Source organism: Topomyia yanbarensis, chromosome 3 (assembly GCF_030247195.1).
Source record: "Topomyia yanbarensis strain Yona2022 chromosome 3, ASM3024719v1, whole genome shotgun sequence".
NCBI classification, from domain to species: domain Eukaryota; kingdom Metazoa; phylum Arthropoda; class Insecta; order Diptera; family Culicidae; genus Topomyia; species Topomyia yanbarensis.
In genome coordinates this window covers 24,545,484-24,559,138 of record NC_080672.1, presented here as the reverse complement: position 1 = coordinate 24,559,138, position 13,655 = coordinate 24,545,484, and the positions used below count along the sequence as shown (strand labels likewise).

Sequence of the window (13,655 nt, the reverse complement as noted above, 5' to 3'; positions counted from 1 at the left end):
TTTCCCAATTACGCTATGCCCGTCCCTCTGGGTATCCGAGGTGAATGATCAAATAATGGGATCGTATGTTGCATATGATGCAGCTTTGCGTATAGAAATTTAACATTTATGTTTATGACACGTTATTCTGACACATTCTGAAAGTGTATCCAAATATATTGAACACGCTGTACGTAGTTTTTTAATAGCCACGTTAAAAATGACGTGAGTGTATTATTCAAATTTACTCCTGCACGGATTGAATTCCGCATTTTAAAGCAACGCAAAATTCCAAAATTGTATCGTTCGTAACTACCCCCATCTGAAATAGGAATCGGCACTAGGAAGCGTACTTCTTTTACAAACATATTTTAGATTTGTAAACTCCATACCATCGCATTAAAAGGCATCCCAATTTGTTACATTCGGGCTCACGCAGTAACCGGTTAAGCAAACCGAGTGACTTCCGCTCATTGGTTGAATTACTACTGTCTGGTGTCTGGTGGTGCATCAGACATGCAAACGCTTCTTCTTTGGGCAATTGGGATGGGTGACGTCCGGGGACGAACAGACGTTGCATTAACTGCAGCATTATTTATAGTAGAAAACGATTCTGACCGGAAGCAGTTTATTAGCCATTCCTCAAACGGTCTAGACAATTGATTTCGGAAACAGTCGAAGCAGCGTCATAAAAGTATTCATTCAGTCTAAACACGGAAGCAAGAGACACATTTCGAGTACCTACGGTAGACAGTTTGAATGAAGTAGCAAACATGCTTTAAATTCGCCGGAAAATCATAACTAGCTTATCCCCCCATTTAATCCCACCTCATTTTTCGAAACTGAAATTCTTCAAAATTCAAATAACTTTAGGCCCCAAAGGCATCTGCGGCAGTAACGGCACGTGCAGCCCTTTATTTACCATCTAGCAAAAATGTAAATAAACCCACTCATCCCCCACGGCTAAAGAACCCTTTTGTGGCTGTGTGTGAATGACGACAGGGGGGTATGGGTCAGACGACAGGTGAGTGGTTGATAAAAGTATTAGGGAAAGGAGGGGGCGGGGGTTAAACCCACGGACAATTTTTTTGAATTGATCTCAATATTATTCATCTCTCAGGCAGACAGGTTGGGCTTTCAGATTTTTCTGTAGAGTAATTGTGAGGGAAAGAGACGTTTATTGTCCGGCAGACAAATAATAAAAGGACCGTCTGCCAAGGTTCGTCGGAGATAACTGAACGGAGTACAGTATTCGCCCGTCAATCCGACAATTTGGTTGGTATTACTGGATGAATAAGAAAAACACACACATTTGATTTTAAATTACCGTGGTGTGAGAACGACAATGCCATGCTAATCCTATTACAGATGAACGATTCGTCAGGTTGAAAATAAGTGTACTGTACTGGTTGAATAAGTGCCGGAAAGGTTTCCGACTAAGAGTAGAAGGGTGGGATAAAAATAAATAGAAAAATATATCCTTCACGTATGCATAGAAGGCACCGCCTCGGTATTCCTAGATTTATATTCATTGATGTAAAATTCCGTTCTATTTTGCCCGCCGGATGTACGGGAAAATAGATTCAATTTTAGTCTAATTCGAGCATGAAAGTTCATGTGCGCTCGACCTGCTACCATCTACGTAGAATAATGAAAGAGAATCTATTTTCGGAGTCGGTGTCTTATTGTCGCTCACGGCACGCCACGCTAGACTAACAATTTATTTTCTGACATTTGTGGATTGAATAAGTGGATTAGTAGGAGATGTGTGTCTAAGTTTAGTCAGTACGGAGCCCCCCTAACAGGCGGGGGAGAGAGGGCAATGCCTGGTCTGTTCCGATAAATGTTTTACATTATTCAAGAGCGTAAAACATCACGAGGATTACCAGTATCTGACAGAGTGTCAGTTGTAGAAATAGTATCACGTAGGTGAACAAGAAAAAAAACATTTTTGACATCTACTTCGAATATACCGGATGCTTGTGTTACAGCGTCATGCAACAATGTTTAAGTTTTAAACCCGGGTATTGTATTTGGTCATTCAAGTGAAACAGAATAGGTCAAGCACATGAAAACAATCTCGACTGCTGAATATGTTGTGACGAATTAGGATGAAGGGAAGAGAAAGGTTAAAAGTGACGTTGACGCTGCACAGTGTCGACTAGCTGGACAAAACCTCAAAATTTTATTTTGGATTTTTCATGATTTAACATTTTTCTCTGTTAATAAAGTTTTCTCAAAATATTAAGTCTTGAGGACGAAAGTTAGAGTGCACTTTATATTCGTAAATGTTGAATTTTCGAACCACTCTAAGTGCCAAAATTTTGAGACAAAAAAAATTAATTAACATCACATATGGATTCAGTACCACAAAATGACCCCAATTTCAAGTTTTGTCCGAGTTTTGTATGGAAGGTGATCACCGTGCGCTGATTAAAGTTAACCAGCAAAAAGGCAAGGGGTACTAGAGGCCCGACTAGTTACAGTTCTCTAGTTTCAATGATCTTGTAATTTGGAATACAAATGATCGAGCGTTTTTGAGCTTTCGACTCTCTTACTGATAAAACGACAAAAAAGAGGATTTTGATTTCATTAGGTCGATTCTTCTTGAAGTCACAATTTTAGATACGAACGGAACTTTGCAGTTGTGTTCGATTTACGAATCTCCATGTACTCCACTGGTAATCTGACCATTTTGACTCGTGAGCATTTTGTTAAAATCATCCGAGAATAAGTTGCAGGCAACACTGTGGAGAAAAATTACGGGCCCGGGGGTCCAGCATAAGGGCTCCCTCCGTCATTGTAGATTTTTCAAACACAGAAACGGTTAAGCTTAAAATATATTAGAAATAACAGTTCTCTGATAGTTATGGAGCTTGCGTTTCGACTTCGTCTCATCAGAATCCGACACTAACTTAGTGACAGGACTAAGCTAGCGCCAGATTGACGCTAGTTCCAAAAAAACGGACACACTATTAGTGTTCCTTAGCAAACCTCTAGTCAAGCGTGATGTCCCGCAAGAAAAGGAGCTCATTTTAAGCTGATGAGAACTAATGAAATCGAAATATTTGGTTTGGCTGCACTATGCTATATTTCTCCTTAGTGAAGAACAATTTAGGTAAAAACCATTTTTTCTCCAGAACTATCTTTGCGCCTGAAGAGCACAAAATCCATAACCAAATTAGTTATGGAAGCTGCGTTTCGACTTCGTCTTGTCACAATCTGACACTAAATTGATAACAGGACTAAACTAGCGCCGGATTGACGCTAGCTCCAAAAAACGGAGACAATTTGTGTTTCTGAGCAAACCCCTAGTCAAACATGATGTCCTGCGAGAAAATGATTGAATTTAAAAAATCCATTTTTTCATAAGTTCAATTAGTATAAAATACAGAAAAATACTAAACTAAGTTTTCGTTTGAGCGTCTTTTCACTACTTATTGCCACCAGCTACACCCACCTTGTTTGCCACCGCCAGTTTACCTAAACAGTTTAAGGTGATCTCCTGGTCCCGCTTGATGATGGACCAACACTCCTCAATTGACCCGAGCTCTAGTGTGTTGGAAGGGTTCTTGTCCTTGGGCGCCAGCTGAACGTTGTTGACAGGATTCAAAATCCGTTCAAAATAGCATGGGCGCATCGCTGCCTTGCTCTACATTAATTTCCTGCCCGCAGTGACAATATCGCTTTTCAAACCACAGGTACAGAAAGCCTGCCAAACCAGATATTTCTGTGTGAACTTCGACAACGTCATATGCTTGAAAATATCGGACACTTTTCCCTTCCGGTTGTCATTACGGTGCTGATGACAGTTGATTTGGCCACTTTTAACTCTTGTAAAAACTTTTAAATATCTCTACGAAATTTTTGGTGGCTTTGAAAGGAGCCGATTTATCAACAATTCCTATTTATCCAGGTGTATTGCATATATTTGTTCGGAACGTTGATTGGTTTCGGGAAAACTGATTCGGGTGACTTTTTTGGATGCCATAAAAAAGTCTTAAATAAGATATTTGAATTTACGTCAAAAACCAAGATAAGTGAATTATTAGTTTAATTCAAACGGCGGTTCACTTCCGTCATACCTCTGTTAACTGGGCAAGGGACCAGATATCGACAGTCTTCATTAGCTCTGTTACCCACCGAAGTACGATGGGTAATGAACTAAAAATTAGACACCAGACGATAATAAAAACCCGGGCCTTAGTATCTAGCGGGGAAATCAAATAGATCAAATGTGTTTGGGTGGTAGTTGTGATTGTGTGTGATCTCCTTTGCAGGCAGGGTACGATCATCGTCGCTAGTGCGATAATCATATGTTCTTTCTGGAATGTCATCATGTTCCAGGGATAGCATAAGGGTTAGTGCATCGGGCCGGAGTCTCGAAGGTTGTGGGTTCGAATCTCGCCTCTGAGGAACTTTTTTCATATAATTGCGTTCGCTTCATTCACCATTTCGATCAGTTTTTCCCGTTGAATATCATCAATAAAAAGTCTTAAATAAAGTATTGGCACTTACGTCAAAAAATCAAAATAAATGAATTATTACTTTGATTCAGGTGATTTTTGCGAGGCATTCATTTATATATTTAGTACAATATTATTATGGTATATTCCTCCCTAAGCAGGCAAAATTGGGTAAATACCAATCTTTCTCCCAAAGGTGAAAATTTTTGGTGAAGCCACTCTTTGTACGTGAAGGGCACAAATCCTAACTTAAAAAAAGTCATGGGTGCGCTTCGATTTCTTTATTAAGTTAGGATTTGTGCCCTTTACGTATAAGGAGTGGTTTCACCAAAAAATTCACCTTTTGGAGAAATGTGAGTGATTACCCAATTTTTCCTCCTTAGAGAGGAATATAACAGTGCTTTCGCATTGGCCTGCTGAGCCAACATAAGTTTCGGCTTCGCTGTGTATCATCGGCTTAACAGAACTTCTCCTCTAACGGGACATTACGTTCAACCAGTCGTTTGATTGAAAACATTAATAATGGTTCCGTTTTGGGACTTAGCATCAAGCCGGCGCTAATTTATTCCGGCAGTAAGGTTAGTGTCGGTTTCTGTTGGGACAAAGTCGAAACGCACCCATGACATTTTTATACAATATTATTAAAAAACTCATAACTCCAAAGAAAATAAAATAAAAATAAAGAATTATCTAAAACCTTGTACAAATCACAAAAATAGTAGCAAAATAGAAGTGTAAATAAACAAAATACAAAAAAAATGGAACAAGCAAGGAAAAAATAATAAATAGATATAATGGAACAAAACGAGAATGGTGCCAATAATTGAAACAATCGAATAAAACGAAGGAAATCAGACAAAAATGAAGACTAGATAAATATTCCTAAATGGTTTGAATAATGAAAAACGGGTGAACATAAGCATGAAAAATAAAATATCATAAGCATGAAAAACAGCACAAGAAGAAAAATGAATATAACAAAAAATATGAAAACAAAACTACAAAAAAGTGAACAAATATAGCAATGAACAAAATGGATCTACTGAGATAGACGCACAAAAAATAGAAATATAAAAATTGGTAACATAATAAAAAAATGGAAAGAATGGAAACTGTAAAATAAGAAAAAAGTTCAAAATGTTTCGTATGGGATAAATAGATAAAAATTAAATAACTATAAAAATCCGTAGTTATTCGATGTTTATCTATTTATCCCATATAAAAAGTGGACATTTTTTTTATTTCGATTATATAGGTTTCAACCTTTGTGTGATTCTCCTCCTTTTTCAGGTTAGAAAATTTGTTTTTTAGCAAAATCTCTGCGGGGCTGGGAATTGAACACAGGTGTGCTACGTACAAGGCAATTACTTTACCAACTACACTATGCCCATCTCCCTTATTTTTTTAAAATGAACTACTTTAGGATTGAATAAGTGCAATGGAATAATAGAAATAAAAATAAATGGCAACAATTGTGCAGGATAGATGGAAGAAAAAATAGAAAAGCGGAGCAAATGAAAATATTACAATAATGAAATGATAGAAAACATATACAGTCATAATAGTTTAAATGAGTAAAAATGAAAGTAGAATTAAAAAAAGTGTATTGCAAAAAAGAAAAATAGGAGATAAATTTAAAAAATAAATAGATTAATTGATGAAGAAAACCATTTAAAGTAAAAGTGGAAAAATTTGATGAAATGGTAAACAGAAAACATAAACAAAAAAAAAAGATCTAAATGAAAAAATAGAAAAATGTTCAAATGAAATAAAAAAAAAATAGAAAACATAAAATTCAAAATTGTTTAAATGGATAATACTAAAATTAATATACTACTAAAGATAATGGAGCATAACAATAAAGAAAAACGGGAGAATATCGAAAAAAAAAACAAATAAAACGAAAGGAACAAAAAAATGTTTTTTTTTAAGAAAAAGGCCTATTGCACGGTTCAGATATGTGCGGGCGCAGTGACTTCGCGATCGCGTGCATCATCTCGAGCGGCTCGAGCGTTTGTATGTTAACAGATCGCGTGTGTATGTCGCGAGTGCTAACGTGTATCTAACTTCGCGTTCTATTTTATATCTGTGTGTCCTTTCGCATATTCGCGTGTGTTGTTGGATGATCGCGCACGGGTCGTGAATCTGATACTTAATTTTCGGTATACGATTCAGATGCTAGAAGAAAGTGAGTTCATTCGTATCGCTAGAGTTCCCAGTCATGTTGCTATGGAACGTGTTGTCTAGTGGATATAAGCTATATTTTTTTATTAGTCCAATTGAATATGTGAACCTAAGCTGCTAGGACGGAGTGTAAAAATTTCCGGATGGACCGATTCATGATCACGCGAACACGAGCGTTTGTGAGTTCGCGTTTGAGCCCGTGCTTGTAACTTCGTATGTACTAAAACGTTCACCATTTTACCGGAGTGTAATCATGTTTCCGCGATCGCTGGTGTAGCACACCTGGATGATCGCGAAGGGCTTAAGCGTTCGTATGTTAACGTGTTTGTTGCGTGTGCTTGCGTGTTAGTGACTTCGTGTGTATAAATTCGATTCACTGCGGCCATTCACATATTCCCGCGCGAACCGTAACTCTGATATATTTAGCTTTTGATGTACGGTTCACATTCTGACAGGGAGTGAGCTCCCGGTTTTGTCGCCATGGAACGGGTTTTCCAGTGGATATGAGAGTTTTCTTTCTTTAATAGTTCCAATTGAAGGCATGGAACTAGGCTGCGGGTACCGAGGATAGATACTTCCGGAAGTGACCACGGAAGTTTGTAAGCTCACAATTGAGAACGCGTTTGAAAATTTATAAGTGCTGGAACGTTCACTTTATCACCGGGATTTTATGTTTACGAGATCGCGTATGTAGATTGCGTGGATGATCGCAAAATGTTCAAGCATTTGTATGTTAACACATGTTTGTCGCGTGTATGTGACTTCGCGTGTTTCGTGTATAAATTCGATTTTATACTTGTATGTCCATTCGCATATTCGTGTGCTTTTAGATGATTGCGCGGGCCGTGAATCTGATTTTTAGTTGCTGTAAGAGAGTGAGTTCTCCCATTTCACAAGAGTTCCCGCTCATGTCACCATGGAACGTGTTGTCTAGTGTATATGAGCGTCATTTTTCTATTTGTCCAACTGAAGGCATGATGCTGGGCTGCTCTCGCGGGTAGAGACTTCCGGACGAGACCGATTCATGATCGCGCGAGCATTGGTTTAATGCTTGCGACCGGTTTTGTAAATATTTATGTACTAAAAAACATCCACTTAATTACCGGGGAGTTTAAATGTTGGTAAGATCGCGGGCGTAAGTATGTGTGGATAATTGCATTGCATGTTGGTTTGTGTTATCGCGAAGGCCACGAGCGTTTGTACGTTTACAATGGGAGAGATTGTGAGTGTATATGAGAAAATATGCCATTGATTATGTTAGTGACTGTTAGTATGAATTTGATTTAAGCTACAGTACTAAAAGGAAAAATAAGTCAAGCAAAGATAAATGGAGTTAGAACACAAATATAGATTATTTTAGTATGCATGTAAAATGTTAAGGCACAGTAAATTGATCTATAAAGTGGGGAATATGGAGATTTTCTATATTATTGAGTAGTTGAAAATATATTAGTTACTGAAAGAAATAGATATTACGTGCATCTAAACTACTTTTAGGTGTTTGGTAATGTGGTTCGCGTGGATTGGATTTCTTCAAAAACTACGTGTTTCGTTTATTAGGTTGGGCTAGTTAAGCGTTAACTAGTGGGTGAACGGTATGTTTAAAGAAGAGGTTGCATCCATAAGAGATTGTCGTCCATGTTCCTGAAAATAGCGAATCCGATTTGTTATACACGAGTGCTACTCGCCATCTTAATGAGCCAGAGTGACAGTTCGGGAAAGTTAAGAGATAAAACACCCATTTTCAGTCTGATCATCTCTTATAAATGACAGTCCATTGACCTGAATCGAATGAATCGATCACTATGCCCAAGATCAAACGAGTCTTCGATCACCTGAACCAATATGCCCCCTTCTATTCGAAAGTAGAAGCATCCATATCATAATTAAGTTTTGTTTTTTTTTGTGTTTCGAATTCATCTCCAACCTCGCAAAAAAAAGTTTACTCTTTATCTTTGAGGTGAAATTATATATAATTTCTTAAGAAATATCTCAATCATTTTTCAGTAAATACGCCCGGGATTGAAAAAGGTACTTGTGTTTTCATACAACGACATCTAAAAACACCAGTAGTTGTGAACTGATGCCATTTTTAAAATTTCGTTTGAGCGGAATTGTACTTCCCTGGAGACCAGTTTTGAATTGAAATATCATCGTTTCACAGTTATGCAATAAATGTATCAAGAACCTGAAGCCGATGTTCAATTTTTTTACAATGCTTCCGACCAAAATCCGCACCTGACCACAGATCCCACTGAGCAAGAGGATCGGGTAAGAATATTCGTACCCGCCCATAGCTAACGGCTATGACGACTCCTGTAAATCGTACATAAACGTGATGCTGTTAACCTATAATTATGTTGCAGTTTCAAACAAAATTATCCCACAACAATGCTCGGAAGAGCGAAGATGTGGAGAATGACTCTGGATATTTAATTAGAATTCTTTTCTTTGCCAATTGACGATACAAATTCAACATGAAGCGATCGTTATATCATTTTTTGCAAGTTTTTAAAATGTGTAAATATGCATTGAAGCAAAAAAACTGATCATTAAAAAAAGCTATTCAGTTCCAGTTCCCATAAAATATAACAATAATTCAAAACGCTAAAAGCCAGTTTGCACCTTTCACCAACTAACGATTTCGGGAAAGCTTGTATATATTGACACAACAAACTGACCGCTTTATTCCTCAGTCGGCAAACCTTTCTCAACCTACTGACTGACCGACCATCGCCGTGCCAACCCACCCGCCACCACCCAGTTACGACAAGCTGCACAAATGCGTTGTTGCGTTGTTTGCCCTCTGCGCCTGCCTGCCTGCCTCTGTGTGTGTCGAAGAACCGCCGACATCAACATCGGAATCGACAGAGCGGCGAAGCGCTTCAAATTTATCGTCAAACTGATACCAATCGAAGGCACCCCTACTAAAAACGTAATTTTTATTGATGATGCATTCTGGCTTTCGCTTCGACATATCATCATGATTATAGGTAGTTGACTGGCTGACTGGCTTTGCAGTCAGCGTAGCTCTCGGGCACAAACAGACAGCACTGCAAAACCCGGGCGAGAGACCCGACCGGGTGAAACCAGGGACGAAAGGCCACACATTCGACTTGGTTTGGCTTGGCTTGGCACCTCCTGCTGCTGGTGGATGGTTCTTTTGTCGGAATCCCATCAATGAATATATTTCCTTGGAAAAATACTGATCATTGGCACTCTTTCTCTTCTTCCCTGCTACAGAAGGAACGTAGGGAATGGGAAGAAAAAAAAAGCTGATACCTACATTCTTCGACTTTCTCTCTCCCTTCTAGCTCATAACGAGCCATAACATCTGTTTGACAGGTAATAAAATACTAAAATGTTCGTTTTCTTTTTTTTTCGATTTCGCCATATCCTTACACAGGTATCGGGAAAAGGACAAGGATTCGATTAGCCTAGGCGGTGGAAGTGGAGCTGGGGCGCTGGAAGGAGGAAGCCTGGGAGTAGGCGGACGGGAACCGCACTACAACCAGCAGCAGATCAGTGCCAACCATCGGAACTACGAGCTGGACCTGGAACGGGATCACGTACTGCCCACGTCGGCACCGAACGCGGAGATCCTGAAGAGCAACAGCAACCCGACGTACCCGAATCCGAACCGGCATCACGGGCATGATCGGCATCGGCACTCCAATTCGACACCGTACCCGCATGGTAAGTTATTTTTGTAGAACGTAGGGGAAGCTGGGACAAATGGGAACAGAAGCATCTATTTTTACCAACTGATAGCCAGGGACGACAGCCTTCCAGATTGATTTGAATTCTTCCAGATTTTTATTCGTCGTTCAGACATACATGTTATTGTTCGTCTAATCCAGATTTTAGATTATTTGTCCAGATTTACCAGACAATTTGAAAAATAAATAAAGCAAATGACTGGCCACGAATAATGTATCGTAAATCTTATTGCTGATAAAATCATGGCGAAATCGAAACATGATTCACTAACACGTTGGCATTTGCTATATTCTTCCCTAAGTTGGATTGGAACTATGCTGGGAATATTGACAAAATGCCTATAGGCAAATCATGAACTAACATTTTGACTTAGTCTCATCAGTATTTGTCTGCGTACTTGGTCATTATCATATGACTACAAAGAACAAAACGAAATCAGCACAAATCATTGTAATAACAGAGTTACCCAATCATCCTTAGATAGAACTATTGTGAATTCGCTAGTTGCGAATTGGACAATATTCCATCGTTCATCAAGTTAGGTTTCTTGAAGAAATGTTTTGTGAAGAAGTCTTTTATCTTTTTAAAATATTTTCACTCGGAATTGTCATTGCAAAGAAAAAAAAACCTAGGAAAATGCCTTCCGTTTTTTTAGAGTGGTCCAACTGCAGCTGGTTCTCGAAAGAGCTATCTGTCAGAGTCAATCACTACAATTGCAAAAGAGACCGGAAATGTCACCCAATAAAACACTGCTTACGACCAATTGTAACGGGCCGTTAAGCCTCTCGAACCTCGATCGCCTTACGGCTTTTTCCGACTGAGCCTAAACTCCTCCAAAGATCTTCTGGTCCGTTGTGATCTTCGGGAGCTCTGGACACCCCAAGTTTAAAGAATCCCAATATCGGGGCTCATCGTCAAAACCCGGGGAATTTATCACTCTTACTTTTCTTGACAAAGAAAAACACTTAGGACTAATTCTTCCATTATTGAATGCAAATACTATTCCTTCTAGCATTTCTGCTGGAGTAGTTCCGAATAAAACATTTTTGTAACAATGTAGAATTTATAAATCAGTAAAATGCTGCAATCTACATAGTGACAGAGATAATATCCTCAAATTTATTTCTTAATTATCATTAGTCTAGATAAAATGTTCACCTGAACCCTATTCCTTGATCCCTAATGTTTGATAATTTGATATAGAATCAGAGGAAATAATCCACTCTCTTTTAGCGAAAAAGACACAAAGAATTTCTGAACTTGATGGTTTAATACTGATACGAATCTTCAAGTGATTAGAACCTTTATGTTCAATTGCGAATCAAATTTAATTTCGATAGAGTCATAAAATGAAGAACAAAATTATTCTTCTATGGTCCACATCGTTAAAGCCTACTGAATGTAACAATCTGTTTGTCAAACTCGTAAAATATCAGAACGACTTTTTATTAATTTTTCGACAATGTTTGGCGCAGTCGATCCTATTTGACAATGGTGTCAGCCATATGATTTAGCATCTTCGATATATAATGAAGTAAAATTACAGAATTGGTTCGATACAGATGTCGATACCAATGATTCGAAAAGTAATTACAAATGGAAAAATGATTTGGTACAAAAATTCAGATTTGCGTTTGGCGTCCCTGCAATCGACCACAGAAGGGGTGACAGCACTCTACCTCGAGGACATCCTCTAGTGGTTGTTATGGTAATAGACTTGCCTCCCAGCGACGCTGTCACAGGCAACACAACGTTTCAGTAATCCTTCCACGCACGACGTTGAGCTCAATGTGAGCAGACCAATTCAGTTTGGAATCCAATATAACTCCAACGTATTTGACTTGATCTGCACACAGTAGCGCAGAGTCAAAGAACTGCAAGGGACGAATCCCGGTAGTTATTCGCTTCTTCGTGAAAAGAACCATTGATGTTTTGTTTGGGTTAACTGATAATTTAACTTGACATCACTGTTCGACAGCACTTAATACTTGTTGCACTAAGTCCAAGATTGTTCCAATGCAAAGTTCAGTAATTAGTATTTGGCAATCGTCAGCAAACCCGTAGGTAGCACATTAAGTTTCTTCAACAATCCGTTGGCAACTAGCTTCCATAACAAAGGTGACAGAACGCCACCCTGAGGACAACTGCTAATACTCAACTTCCGTATTTCTGCCTGCCTCAGTGACGAGCAAATAATTCGGTTACTAAGCATTGCTACTATGTTTCAACTGCCGCAAGGTTCTACTGTATCGATTTTGTTGGCTATTTTCGGCAAATTTAAAACTAAGAGAAACGAAAGCAGTGAAATTTGAAAGACGGATAGGTATTCTAAAGCGAATCAGTTATAAACTTAGAACGGAAAATTAGGACTAGGCAGGCTCATATGGGCGTCGGCGGTAAAACATGATGATGAGTTATGTTCTATCAAAGACCATTCGGTAAACTTGGGTGCAACGCCCAACTCCTACTTAGAAGAAGGCAAAGGACTCTTCACATTTCCTTTCGATCAAGTCCATACTCATAGTCCTAGTTTTCTAAGTTTATAACTGATTCGCTCTAGAATACCTATCCGTTTCTCTTACTCTTAAATTTGCCGAAAATAGCACTAAGCATTGCGTTTATCCAACTCAAGATACATGCAGGTACCCCTTGATTGCGCGTTGCTTCCCTCAATATCTAGGAATACACCCAATATTGCTTGAGCGAGAAGGCCTTCTTAAAACATTAAGAAGGTCTTCTCGCTCAAGTAATATTAGATGTATTCCTAGATAAACAATTTCGTGACACAGAGTGATCGTGGATTTCTCACACTGATATGCATGTTGCACTTTGTGCAGTGGCTATTTAGCTAAACTAATGTTCATGATTTCATGATCGATTATCCGTTCCAAAGCTTTTATAAGAAAATAACTTAAGCTGAAAGGTCTAAAACATTTGACTTCTTTATAGCTTGAGCGCTCCCCTTTGGGAATAAAGCTAACAGTCATTTCTCGCTCCTGCTTTCGGGATATATCCGGTAGCAAAACTAAAAAGCATAATCTTTTTCAAGACTTGTTAAAGTATTTAAAAGCCCTTTTGCAGTGGCACAGAAACGATTGCATCTTTTCCAGGCGATTTGTATGGAGCAAAGCTATCAACTACCCATTTAGCCCTTTTTTCCCCTGTGCCCCCGGAAACCATCTCCTCTCTCGATCGATGACCTCTTGTCGTAAACAGCGTAGCAGAGGAAAACATTGTTTACAAACATGTATGGGTTGGTGTCCCGATAAAAAAGTTTGGTTGCATGCATAACCTTTACATTGTATA

General features: G+C 38.7%; 1 protein-coding gene across 4 annotated transcripts in view; it reads left to right on the top strand.

Moving 5' to 3' along the window:
- The window catches only part of LOC131689989 (uncharacterized), a 320,058-nt gene that overhangs the window by 283,744 nt on the left and 22,659 nt on the right, over positions 1-13,655 (top strand). For all 4 annotated transcript variants that reach the window (XM_058975419.1, XM_058975416.1, XM_058975417.1 and 1 more), the window contains one exon: positions 10,036-10,325. In XM_058975419.1, coding sequence (XP_058831402.1) covers positions 10,036-10,325 — 290 coding nt within the window. The remainder of the gene's footprint in view (positions 1-10,035; positions 10,326-13,655) is intronic.